Below are 13,713 nucleotides of genomic sequence, written 5' to 3' on the forward strand. Positions count from 1 at the left end.
GTGAATCAGCCACATGACCAAGTTATGTGCTTCCACACTCGTTCGTTTGTCAGAGCTTTTACAGCAAAGTAGTGGTAAATAAAAAGCTGGCACAATATTTTACAGTTTGTTGTTTTACTTTCGGCTCAACAATATTAAATTTTGTGTCATTTCCAGGTGTGTGCAAAACCTTAAGCTTTTGATAGAACTGCTACGACTGTCGAAGATGGAAATCCCAGAACTGAAAGATTCGGAAGATTGCTTGTACCTCAACATTTATGCTCCGAAAAATTTGGACAAAAAGGCCGGACTGCCAGTAAGGAAAAAAAATAGTAATTTGATATCCTAAAATATGACATTAGACATTAATAAAGAACACATGGACACATGTGGTGATTCAAAAGCAGAGCATTGAGGTATCTTGAGCTTTAGGCTCATGCGTTTTTGATGTGATGGCAGAATAACCTAAACTGGTAATCCTCCAACCATTTTGCAATTTGCGGGCAGATGCAATATTTATGCAGGATGTGCAACTGGAAATGGCTTTACTTGCTTCTCCTAGGACAGGCAATACAGAACTTCAGAGGAGAGTCTGAATCCTGGGGCCAGTACAGAATGAAGAGAATTCCAAATTGCACAAGGGTTACATCCTGTCAAATGAGGCAGCAGTAAATGTTACTACACCCAGGGCTTTAAGTGGGATGAAAAAACTGGAGTGTCTCCTAAAGTGGCGTGGCTGATGTAATTAGGGCGTTGCTTAAAACAAATAAGCTAAAAATCTGTGCTTAGCGAAATATGCCACCTGACTTGTAATTTGCTGCTTCTGTCATTGCATATAGATATATAATACACAAAGTAAGACTACACCTATAACAAGCTAGGACTATTGGCTTTGTCAATGGTTGTTAGTTGCATAAGATAAATAAGCAACAACTATGGCTTGATTGTATAGAAATATGAAAATGCGTCAATTCTGAAATTATGAGACTGTGAAGGTACTATAATAAGTCTCTTAGAAGTTACATCAAATGCTGTAAAGGGTGGTACTGCTGCCGAGTCAAGTTTTTTGTCATCCTGAGGGTGAGGGCGAAATTGTAGAGCCTGATAGGTACCCGTCGCAGCACTTGCTTTTTAGAACTGCTGGTGCTGTGCACTGGCAAGACCGGTCGCAGCACCTGCTTTTTAGAACTGCTGGTGCTGTGCACTGGAACAACCGGGCCCACTTAAAGCCCTGGCTACACCATGGAAAACCTTGCCAAAACAGCTATTTACACACCGAAAAACACATTGTGAAAGAAAAGGTATTGCTATCTTTGATTAACTTTATTTGTAAAAATCAAGAAAATGTCTCTTAAAAACTACAGCGAAAGAGAATGGCATGGTTAGAATGCAAAACTAAAAACACTGAAAATAAAATGTGCAAACCATAACTTATGCTGCCCCCATTCTCTGCTCATGGCATCACACACAACCTTACCGATGATTCTAGGTATCACTGACAATCAGGGCACGATTCTTTAGTTCATAGAACATTAATACCCTCGTGTTTAAATCCATTTAGTAAGAAGGCCTCTAGGGCTTTCCTAAAAGCTGTATAGCAGTACCTTCGGTGTTACTTCCAGCCAATCCCCTACTCATTTAACAACGAATTGCACCATTTGTGTTCAAGCTTAGGGTTGGGTTGCTTCATATTTGACACTTACCCACTGTAACCGGAGTTGGTGGGTTTGATACCGGTCTGTGTTTTTTAAGTTCTGCGTGTGGCAAGTCTCTCCACTGAGGGGGGTATATTACATTGCAATGTATATTACAATCCTGTGGTTTCAATATCATCCTGCCAAAATACTGTGTCCATGAAATCAACTACCAATATGTCGTCAAGGTATAATGCAGTTAGGGAATTGCTACTATTCATAAATCTAGATGGTATATTGGTAATCAATAATATGTACACAAATGTTTGGCAAGTGGATATTACATCCGCAACATTGTGGCATAACACCTTACGGTAAAAGTTTTTCTCCAATGCTTCTGTGTGTGGGACATTCAAAGAGTTTGCATTATGTGTACAATAAGTTGCCTCAAATTCCTCAACACTAAAATTTTTATGGTACTAGACTGAGAGTGGTTGCTTTAGCTTGCAAACACATTCAAACTAAATCAAATAGGAGTTGGATGCTCTACTCTCCTTATCTGTCTTTCTATATTTCAGGAAATATTTCTCACTATCTTCTGCCAAATAGGGCCAATGCCATATTCTTTATTTCACTTTAAGGGGTTAGGTTTTTTGTTAGAGATGTCCATCCATGAAAGGCATTATGGGAAAAGGAACACCTAGGCAAGGTGGTATTTAATACATGTAGGTATATCAATGCCAGACATACATGAAGACAACAACATTAACAAAATCAACGGTTTTTATATGAAAATTATTCTTTTTATTAACCCCTTCGGTGCTCATGACGAGCTCAGCAGGTCATGAGGTACACCTCTTGTGTGCTCATGACGAGCTGAGTTCGTCATGACCACACCCATTTCTATTATGGCCCAGCACAGCAGAGGAATGTCTCCAGCAGCCATGATGTCAACTTTTACCCCTCCTTTTTGTAGTAACAAAATATATGTATGTATATGTCTTATCTCTTTTTTGACTTACAAAAATATATCATCATCTATTATTTGTAACAGTTTTAAAACATTTTTTTTATTGAAGTCCTTAATGCCATTACAAATTTATAAATAGTATGCAATCCATCGTAATTTCTTAAACTCGAAATAATAACATAAGTCTTTTTAAATTAAGCAGAAGCTATACACCAAGCATCGTAACCAAGCACTTAATTACAGTATACTCTACAGTATATCACTCTCGCTTAAAATAACAATAATTCCTCTCAGATTTAATCAAAGAATGTCCCCCAGATCCTATCAAATTTTCTGACCCCCCCTACCCACAATGCAAAGATCTGCTCACTTATTTTAACTTGTCTCATCTTTTGTAGTCATTCATACATAGATGGAATCTGTTCTGTACGCCATTGCTGTAGCAGGAGAGATCTAGCCACTGCCATAGCAGTGTATAACAATTTAGCCATCTGGTCAGATAAAGACAGATCAGGGTCAAACCCATGCAGGATTAGTTTCTCATTCACTACGATCATAATGTTACATTCGGTCTGACAATAAATAAAAATGTCTTCCCAATATTTTCCAATCTTAGCACAATGAGCGATGACATGTGACCAGTTGGCTGGAGAATGATGAGTGCATCTAAAACAGTGTGCGGGATAGTTGGAGTACATTTTAGAGATGGAGGCAGGTGTGCGATAGAGTAGCCATTTTCTAAAAAATAACATTCTCCACCAATTAGCCCCTTGTAATGTGGTAAAGTTAAATCTGTTAATAGCTGACCAAATATTCAAGGGCATTGCATGGTTCTCCTGATCCAGCCATTTTTTAATCACCTTCTGACTTAGATCAGCCTTCCTACTTTGGGCGAGATGACGCTTCCAATCCCCAGGTTTTCTGTCGAGTTCGATAATTAGAAGTTCATTTATCAATTAGCTTGGTTGACCCAGCTGAATGGTGCCCAATTGGACAAGAAACTTATACAAAGTATTGTAAAACCCTAATAGAATGTAATTACTAGGGATTCATTGTGACATTTCTACCAGGGTGATCCAATCCCCATCTCTCAAAAAGTCTGAAACTTTTAAGAATCCTGCCGAGGGCCAAATACCAGCTAGATCTCGGCATTGTACCACCCCAATCAATGGGAGAATGCTGGACGCTGAAGTTAATGAATTAATAACGGGAATCAAATATCTTCTAAACAAAGCCTGAAATTTTTTAAAGAACCACACTAAAGACTTGTAGCGGACTAATTTGGGGGATTTAAGCATCTGCAGATGGGCCGGTATCTGAGTTTCTTTACACATTAAATGAATAAAGAAATTAATATATAATTTTTTGATATGAGTTTGACATTTAAATCTTGATAAATACTGTGCAAAATATGCACTGTAATAATCCCTGAGATTTGGCAGGGCGAGTCCTCCCTGGTCCAAATCCTCATATAAAGTGCTTAGTGCGATACGAGGTGTCTTCTTTGCCCAAATAAAGGCCCTAAACATAGATTCTACCCGAGTAAAAAAAGAGCCCAGTAGAAAACATGAAATAGTGTAGAACAAAAAATGAAAGGACGGACATTTTTATCAGTGCCACTCGACCTAAGATGGTTAACGGTAAGGCGTTCCAAGGTGAAAACAATGTTTGAACTCTCCGAAGAAGAATATCAAAATTCAGGTCATACAAATCTCTAACTGAAGCCGAGAAAAAGACTCCGAGATATCTCTTGGGCTTAGTATTAATACAGCAGCGTATATCAGGATGCAGTCCCAGAGTTTAACCCCTACAAAGTAGTATTTCTATTTTCTTTTTATATATGCGATATCCCCCCAGGACTTGAAAGTCCTCGAAGAGCTGAAATACTTTTGCTTGAATTCATAATTCAGGTTTAATAATAAGCATGATGTCATCTGCATACAATTTCAGTTTGGCCATTAATGGAATTGGGGGGAGAATTTCCGCACAGTTCCTCAAAGCGACTGCCAAGGGCTCAATAAAAAAAGCAAAAAGAACTGGCGATAAAGGGCAACCTTGTCTCGTGCCACGTTTAACTGATACTGACTCGACCATTGAGGTATTGATGATGACATTAGCTTTAGCATTGGTATACAAATTACGAATCAAGGAAATTTTGACCGAAATACCAAAGTGCTCCAAAATAATAAACAGTGTCTCCCAAACTACTAAATCAAAAGCTTTTTCAGCATCCAATAACAGAACCAAAGCAGAAATCCCTCGTTTCTCAAAATAATCCAAGGCTTCAATTAAATTATGAGTGTTTGTGACTAACTGCCTACCCGCAGTAAAACCATTCTGTTCTGGATGGATAAATTCTGCTGTACAATGATTGAAACGTAATGATAACAGTTTTGTTACTATTTTGTAGTCTGAATTTAATAATGTTATTGGGCGATAGGAATTTGGGTCCTTAGCGTCCTTCCTCTTCTTCAGAAAGCTCACCATATTGCCCTTGTCTGAAGGAATCCGGTATTGTGCCTCCCTCTAACATAGAATTTATTAAAAATGAGAAAGAAATCAGCAAAGGCACAAAAAAAGACCTTAAAAAATTCTGAAGGAAATCCATCCGGGCCACAGGCCTTACCATTAGGGAGATCTTTAACAACTATCTCTAATTCCTCCATAGAGAATGGACTAGCAATAGATAGTTGTTCTACTTCAGAGAGCGAGAGCAATGTATAATTGTGTAAAAAGGTTTCTAGCATTCGAAGATCTATGCTTTGGTGCTGGCTATAGACAGAGCCATAGTGGTTAAGCATTATATCCCCTATTTTAACCGGGTCATCTGTCTCTAAGTGGGTAAGCGGGCATTTTAACACTTTGATTAGGATAGCAGCAGCTTGTTCCCTAGCCTGCCAGGCTAGGAATCTCCCTGTGAAGTTACTTTCTTCATATATCTTCTGGCATTGTTGTCGAAAAACATCTTCACTTTGGGCATAATAGTTAGCGCTGAGTTCCCGTTTGAACATGAAAGAATTTGGGTAACCCAATCAACCCTTGTAGGCTTAGGCAGTGAACAGTATGAGGTACGGATTGTCTACAAGGGATTTTGTTTGTATACTGATTCAGTTACTTAGCTTACGCGAATCTTAGAGTTTGTTGTCAACAATCTAACTCCAGTGTATCCATAGGATAACCAAAATATATATTGATATTAATCACAATGAAAACAGCAAAAGAAGTACACGGAAAATCCTATCTGTATGAAAATATATTATGTTTTATATGGCAAAAATCAGTTAAAGGGGATACAACAAATGATTATTTGTAAGCAAAAATGTCACGAACAGCGCTTGTGGTTGCTGAATTGCTATCGGCGTGCTTTTGAATCCGTCAATTGACACGGACAACCTGTGATCCGAAGGGCTTTCCTCCATTGGTGTTGGATTGCTGTCTTGAACCAATTAATACTGCTGAAAAGTATTCTACAGATCACTGCGGCGACTTATCTCCACCCATTAACTATATGAATTTAGCAATTCCATCACATCCTTTTAAGGAGCTTCCTCTGCAATGTATTACTGTCCTGATGATGCTCTTATAGACCCTCTTTTCTGAATCCTTATAGATAACTGCAACAAAGACCGAAACGTCGACCTTGTCATCATCTCCGAAAAAATTTATGTTCTTAAGAGTAACTTGTGTACATTAATGAACTTAGTTATTCATTTGCATCTATAGGAGTTGATGTCTTGTTATGAACTGTCTTGTTGATTTATTTGTTCGTGACATTTTTGCTTGCAATTAATCATTTGTTGTATCCCCTTTAACTGATCTAACTGATCTAAGATTCGCGTAAGCTAAGTAACTGAATCAGTATACAAACAAAATCCCTTGTAGACAATCCGTACCTAATAGAGTTCCCATTTGGCCTGATCTAGCTGATGTTGGTTAGTACTAGATGGATTGTGAAGCCTTATAGTGCTCAGTGCTTGAACTCTCTGCTCTAGGATCTTCTTCTTCATTCTAACTGCCCTTAAGCTAGCTGCATCTTTACCAATGACCATTACACAAAAAAAGGCCTTTAAAGAGTCCCAGATGATATTAATGGGAGCGGACTCCTGATTTCGAGAAAAAAATTCTTTAATCTCTATCTTCATAGAATTAACCCATGCCTCATCACTCAAATATTGTTTATTGAAAACCCACCGTTTGGGAGTTCTTACACAATTGTCAAGAGAAACTCTATAACCAGCATAGCGTGATCAGAGAATCCATTATTAAGGAATCTCAGATGATTAAAGTGTAGTTTCCTGGAAACCAAAAAAAAATCTATTCGAGATGAGGACTTAAATCTTCCTGACCAGCGCGTAAATTCTGCTTAGTTTAATGGTTCGAGCGCAATGGGTCATGAAGATCAAGAGTGGGTTTATAATTTTAGAGAACTTTCAAAGATTTTGGTTTTAGTTGTTTTCTTGTCTGAGTAGTGGAGTCTAGTCTTGGATCAATGAAAATATTGAAATCTCCTCCAATAATCACCTCTCCTATAACGGTCAATAAGGATTGAAACAGCTCTTCATATATAATAGAATTATCTTCCACTGGCGCATAAAAACTTACAAAGGTGATAGGTCTCTGTCTATGTTTAATTGTGCAAGTGGCCCAACACCAACGCCCTCGGTCATCACTCTAAGAATGTATAATTTCTGCATGAATATTTTTGTTAAAAAAGATGTCTGTCCCTCTCTGAGATTTCGAGATCGAGGAGAAACCTCGATATGAGGCCCATGCCTTGAACATAGAAATATCAGACAGTTTCATAGATGGAATATGAGTTTCCTGTAGCAGGATTACCGAGGGATTTTCTGTCTTAATCCACATCGCTATGGCCCGCATTTTCTTTTTATTATTTAAGCCATTGACATTAAAAGATACTACTTTCAATTGCTCCTTGCTAGACATCAGAAATATTTAACAAATTCTGTAGCCGGTTCATTCTCTTGATACAGTATGTAAAACTTTGATCAACAAATAACCAAACAGAAAACATAAAGGACTTCATTTTTTCCTTGTTTTTGCTCCCTCCGCATCCCCCATAACCCACACACGCCACCATAGTGCTCCTATACCTACCCATGTGCCCCTGCCTCCCGAATTGTGGCCCTTCCATCCTCCCCCATGCCAGACACAGTTCCCTTTCCCCTAGCAACTCGGGTGTCCTGTTATTACATCCCTAGGACCCCTCCTCCCCCCCACCCCCTGCTGTACAAAGTGTAATAAAGAGAACCCTTATCATGCTTAACATCTAGTGATTCTCTCAACGTATTAATGAGTAATTGATTACTCTGGATTCTTAGCGCTCGATTGAGCTTACCACTTATAATACCTACTGATACCTTCCATCCAGAGCCAAATTATGAAGAAAAAGAGAAAAGGCACTTGACTAAGCACCGCTGATCATTCCTGTATTTGGCACCCATGGGTTTTTGCCCTATTCTGTATCCTATCTCTGCCATTCACCCCTTATGACCCTGTGAAATTTCCTTCAGTAATTCCTGAGCTTCGTCTAAATCTGACAGCATATAGAATTTGCCTTTCACCAACACTTTCAATTTGGATTGTTGAGCAATGGTGGCCTGGGCACCATTAGCCTTGAATAGGTGGAGAATTGTTACAAATTCCTTCCTGCTGCGCGCAGCCGCTGCTGACAGATCCGAGAAAATCCAGCACTTAGTTGTCTCATTAACTGCAAACTGTCTTTGCTGAATCGCTTTAGATAGTATTGTCTCTTTCATACGAAAGTCCGTAAAATTTAGAAGGATTGTATGTGGCAATGTGGAATTAGGAAAGGGGTGGGCAGGAACCCGGAGCGCTCGAGTTATGGTCAAGTCCCCTTCATACTCTGGGATTACTTTTTGCTTTATGAATGACGTCACCCATTGAACTGTGTTGGAGCCCTCAAGCCCTTCAGGTACTCCGACTATTCGAAGATTGGATCTTCGTGTATAATTTTCCAGCTCATCCAGTTTTATTTTGAGCCCCCATTTGCTTTTGTTTACCACCTTAACCTCTTCTTTAACCTCCGACATCTGGTCCTCAAGAGTTGAAATTCAGGCCTCAGCTTCTTGCTGTCTAAGTGAAAAGCTTGAGACTGCATCCTCAATCTTCTCCAGTCGCAGATGAATAGAGGCTAGCTCAGCTCTCTGAAATCTTTTCAGCTCCCGAACATTATCCAAGATTAGATTTAACATATCTTTCACCGTCATCTGGACCTCACTTGCTGATTCAGTGTCCAGGCTGAGAATGGGACTGAAGGGATTAATTGCGCAGGATGGCTGACTATCTATGCGGTCATCCATAGACAGTTGTGAAGCAGCCTTCTGTGATGCCGATTGAGGTTGTATCTGGGTTGCAGCAAAAGAAGATTTTGATTTTAAGGGATCGAGGGTGTAAGAAATACCATTGGTTGTGGCCTTGTGCTGATTCAAGATTTCCAGAACGGTGGTCTTTTTGCACAATCAGCAATGATGACTTCTCGTCTTGATGAAGTATCAGACCCGGCAGTGGCGCGGTATTTAGCTCGAGGCTGACTATAACAGGGGTGATAGGCTTTATTTGTGATTATATAGTCACAGGTTGACTGATCCCCAGATTTTCACCTGTAGGCTGCAGAGTTTGAACAGGGCTTACCGGAGGTTGCGAGTTAATTTTTTTGACAAAGAGGGGGAATTGCCTTGGCTCCTTAGCAGCAGCAGCAACAGTTTTTTCTTTTTTAGAACCATTAGATCCAGTATTATCCGACTGAGATACTTCCGGGCTAGCAATTATCACATTCTTATCGTCCAGTGTCGTGTTCACTATAAGACTAGTCTGATTTAAAGGTTCCTTGGAGGGTGACTCTTGATCATCTGAACTCTCAAATGTGGAGTTAAGCCAGGGTGGCTTCGCAGAGGATTCCTTGCCCGTCATCCTGGCTGCCTCTTTTGCTTCTTTTGCCTGAAGCTGGCGAGTTCTGGCTTTAATACGTGCATTTAACAAGTTGCCTATTTTCTCCTGAGGCTCCCCTCAAGTTAAATTCTCTTGCTTTATCTGCCCCGGTGTCCTGACTTTCTGCAACGGGAATCACTGCAATGCGGCGTTTTCTTCCCAGCTCAACTCACAGGGACGCCAAAGGAAAAAAAAGGGAAAGGGGAGAGAAGAGCTTCCTTATAGACCCCCGACAGGGGCACCAATTTTTTCCTCAGCACCCCTTAAGGCTTCCTTAGCTAAAAGAAAATTCTGCACACCCAGCTCAAGGCTCAAAGCTCAGACACAGAGCTAAATCCTTCATACTGAAGAATGCTGTCCATCCCAAAGAGGCTCTCCGAGAAAAGAAAATGCCTCAGGAGTTATGGCCACTTCGCCGGCTGCCTGGAGAACATAAACAGTCTATAGTCTATAGTCCCAGAAGCACCATGCTGTAAAAAAGTTTTTTTTTTCGCGTCTTTGCTCCGTTTTGAAAGATCACAACATTTTCTTTAGAGCAGCGTTTATGCGCAACAATCCTTTCATTCTTCAATCCCTTGGCTCATTGCTACACTGGCTCCTTTATTCCTTTGTCTCGCCAGCTCTTTGGTTCATGGCTACACTGCAGAACAGCCGCCACCGCCGCGGCAGCCTCTCTCTTCGTTCTTTCCCCTCTCACCTGCTGCGGGCTCCTATCTCGCCAGGAAAGCTCGGGTGGGTACACGTGCCGCAGTCAGGGATATTCGTGCACCTGGAGCGGAAACAAATGGCATTGGCGTATGAGAGGGAGCAGGAGCCCCTCAAAGACTTCTGTAGCACTTTCAACGCCGAACCGCCAAGGAAAGCCACAGAGTCTCAGGGTAGGAATGTTAGCGTTAGCAGACACGCCGGCAGCGATCCGCCATCACTGGGGGTTGGGCAAGGATCACAGGTAACTACGCGGAGGCATGGTACACCGCCATAGCCAAAAGCCTATTATTTTTAACAGTTGTCATATTTCTCTATTTGTTTTTGTTCATAGCAACCTAAGTATCATATTTATACTCATAAGTTCATCAAATAACATTATTTCTCAATTTCACAATATGTAAGAGACTGACAGTCTTCTTTAACCCTTGATTATATAATCAATATAAACATCATCCTTCTTAATGCTGATGTCACAAAACTGGCGGCTTGTGTGCAGACAACGTGCGTTTCGGCTAAAGCCTTCATCAGGACTCCGTCCCAGTGGTTACTGTATAAGAAATGGAGAACATTTGGTCTGGAATTAATTTACCTACTTTATGTGACTGATGTGTTTACCGTGGTGAATTATACTATTAATTTTACTTTTTTGGAGATACATTTCAGTGGAGTATCAATCTGACACAATTTCTTTAGTTTAAAAGAAGGCAGTGCTCAAAAAGATTGAAAGTCATAGCCAGACAAGTGGCCAAAGAAAAGGATCCCCTGGCACCTTGGTTAGTTAGAAAGAACCATTTTAAAAGATAAGAGAAAGCTATCTCTTAGAAATGTAAAAGAGTTTCCTGCACAAGTGAGGAATTTAAAGAAAAAACTAATGTGAAATCAAATATGGCATGCTATCCGTCCACGGCCAGCCATCCATTAGAATTTTACTAAATGATCAAAATTTGCCGCAGCGTACTTTCGAGGGCAACTGTAAGCTGTGTATCCTACTCGTCTTGTTTTTAAAATTGGGAAGGTTATCAGCAGCTTTCTATTTGATACTACATAAAATGTCTAAAACATGTTTTTTTTGTAGTGATAGGCTGACAGTATTGTTGATGTAGTCGCAATTTCTTTGTAATGGAGTTTAAATTCTGCGTCCTACCTGCTTTGCTATGGTAGTTCTTTTCTCCTACATATAAGTCATAGACAATTTGTTTCGTGCAATGCCAGAGAAGCCATGCTTCTTGTGATCTCCATTGTGCTTAATCAGAATATAAGGGTATATAGATTAAGTACAGGCAGCTTTTAGCCATTAACTTTTTTTAAATCCGTTTGTTTAACATCAAATTACCTTATGAGTTTTACGCTATTTATAGTTTACCACTTTTCTTGCGACATTGTACAAAATAGTAAATTTACCCGTATCAGAATGCTCCTACTAGTTGTGCAATGTTTGGTAAAACCTTGTTTGACTGCTTCAGGCATTATGGGTCGTTGGAAAAATAATCTGCAAATAATTAAATCAGAGACTACATGTGACAAGGGTATAAGGCAAATGCAAACCAACTATTTGTTATCCACGTTTTTAGCGATGTGGCAGAATTTACATGGTACATTAGCGGTTCACTGTTAATCCTATGTTCAACGGCATATGCTTGGAATTCAATGCGTTCTTACATTTTAGTCACACTTTTAAATTTGTGGTTTGCTGTTTTACTTGTCCTGAAAACAAACTTACAGTTTTTCACTAACTGCAATATTTTACTTATATCATGGCTTTAAAATTGCTGTCTTTATTATATAAGAATAATTTTCGTATAAAAAACTGTTGATTTTGATAATGTTGTTGTCTTCATGTATGTCTGGCATTACTATACCTACATGTGTTAAATACCACCTTGCCTAGGTGTTCCTTTTCCCATAGTGTAATTTCCCTGTCCAGGCTTTTCATCCTAGATTCAGGGATCAGTTTCTTTACAGAACCATCCATGAAAGGCATACATGGCTGCCCTTCGGTATTTAAAACCTGCCACTCACTACAGTATTTCCCAAACTGTGAAAATATCTTGGATTTTGAACATACACCCTTCACATCAAAATGTGACACCTTTCAGCCTGTCACTTTTCTTTCAAAGAAGTATCATTTAATTCTTATTTTCTACTTTGGACAATGCAAGCTACCTACTGCAGATATTTCCAAGTTAGTCACTTCACAAAAATATCTGACAAAGCTTCTGCTTTGAGACCCAAACAGGCTATTTATGTCAGGGTTGGTGCAGAGGTGTATACTATGTCCAAAAGGTCGCCGGACACCATCACCTGGTAGCTTATATGGTGCTGCCGAACAGTGTAACATCTCAAAATGATGTTCACCACTGGTTTTTCTTGATAATATGCTTAGTCACATTTGCTTAAAAGTAACTCCGGTATATTTTCACGTGACCGTTGCAAAGTTGAAGTGCCCTGCAATTTGTTTGCGTGAATTTTACCAAACATATTTATATATATATATATATATATATATATATATATATATATATATATATATATATATATATATATATATATATATATATATATATATATATATATATATATATATATATATATATATATATATATACATATATATATATATATATATATATATATATATATATATATATATATATATATATATATATATATATATTTTTGCCTACTGGCGGTCGCCAGTAGGTATATATAGTTAGGATTTTTTCTCTATGGGATTTTTGAAAATTCTATGTCTAATAACTTTGGCGTTTGTGGACGGAATTGGCTGAAATTTTCAGGAAAATGGAACATTGTGTTTCTGAGCAGCCCCATAAAATTTGGGGGGGTTTCGTCAAGGGGGGGCCGAGAAAAAAGGGGGGTCCCAAAAGGCGTTTTTCCCATGTTAATTTCCATAGGGCGGTTGGCCTCACTTTTAGCTCGAACGGCTGAATGGATTTGCACGAAACTTGGCAAAATTGTAGGGACTGGTAGCCCGATGTGCCTTTGCTAGGTTTCAATATATGTGCTCCAGTGGATTTTGAGAAATTAACGTTCAAAAAAATATATATATCTGTAACAGCGCTCCGGATAGCGCTCCGGTTCGCGTACTTGACGCGTAACGGAACTTCGCGAAGCGAAGCTGATTGGCTCTCCGGTGTCTGTCAACATTCTAAACAGTCCGGAGCGGCCGCCATCTTGTCTCTCGGTAGGATCGAGAGACAAGAGGAGGCCAAAACAAAGGGGGAAATGACCATAAGGGGGCATAGAAGATCCTCCCTGACCCCCTAGGTTAGATGTGGAGGCTTTAAAAGGGCCCCGCGGGGCAAAAATAAATAAATATATATATATATATTTTCCGGACGCCATCTTGTCTCTCGGTAGGATCGAGAGACAAGAGGAGGCCAAAAAAAAGGGGCAAATGACCATAAGGGGGCATAGTAGATCTTCCCTGGCCCC

General features: G+C 39.5%; 1 protein-coding gene across 1 annotated transcript in view; it reads left to right on the plus strand.

Moving 5' to 3' along the window:
• The window catches only part of LOC144799804 (cocaine esterase-like), a 557,476-nt gene that overhangs the window by 120,729 nt on the left and 423,034 nt on the right, over positions 1-13,713 (plus strand). Inside the window, exon 4 of the mRNA XM_078671375.1 lies at positions 157-295. Coding sequence (XP_078527501.1) covers positions 157-295 — 139 coding nt within the window. The remainder of the gene's footprint in view (positions 1-156; positions 296-13,713) is intronic.

The sequence above is a fragment of the Lissotriton helveticus genome, chromosome 12, assembly GCF_964261635.1.
Source record: "Lissotriton helveticus chromosome 12, aLisHel1.1, whole genome shotgun sequence".
Taxonomy (NCBI): Eukaryota; Metazoa; Chordata; class Amphibia; order Caudata; family Salamandridae; genus Lissotriton; species Lissotriton helveticus.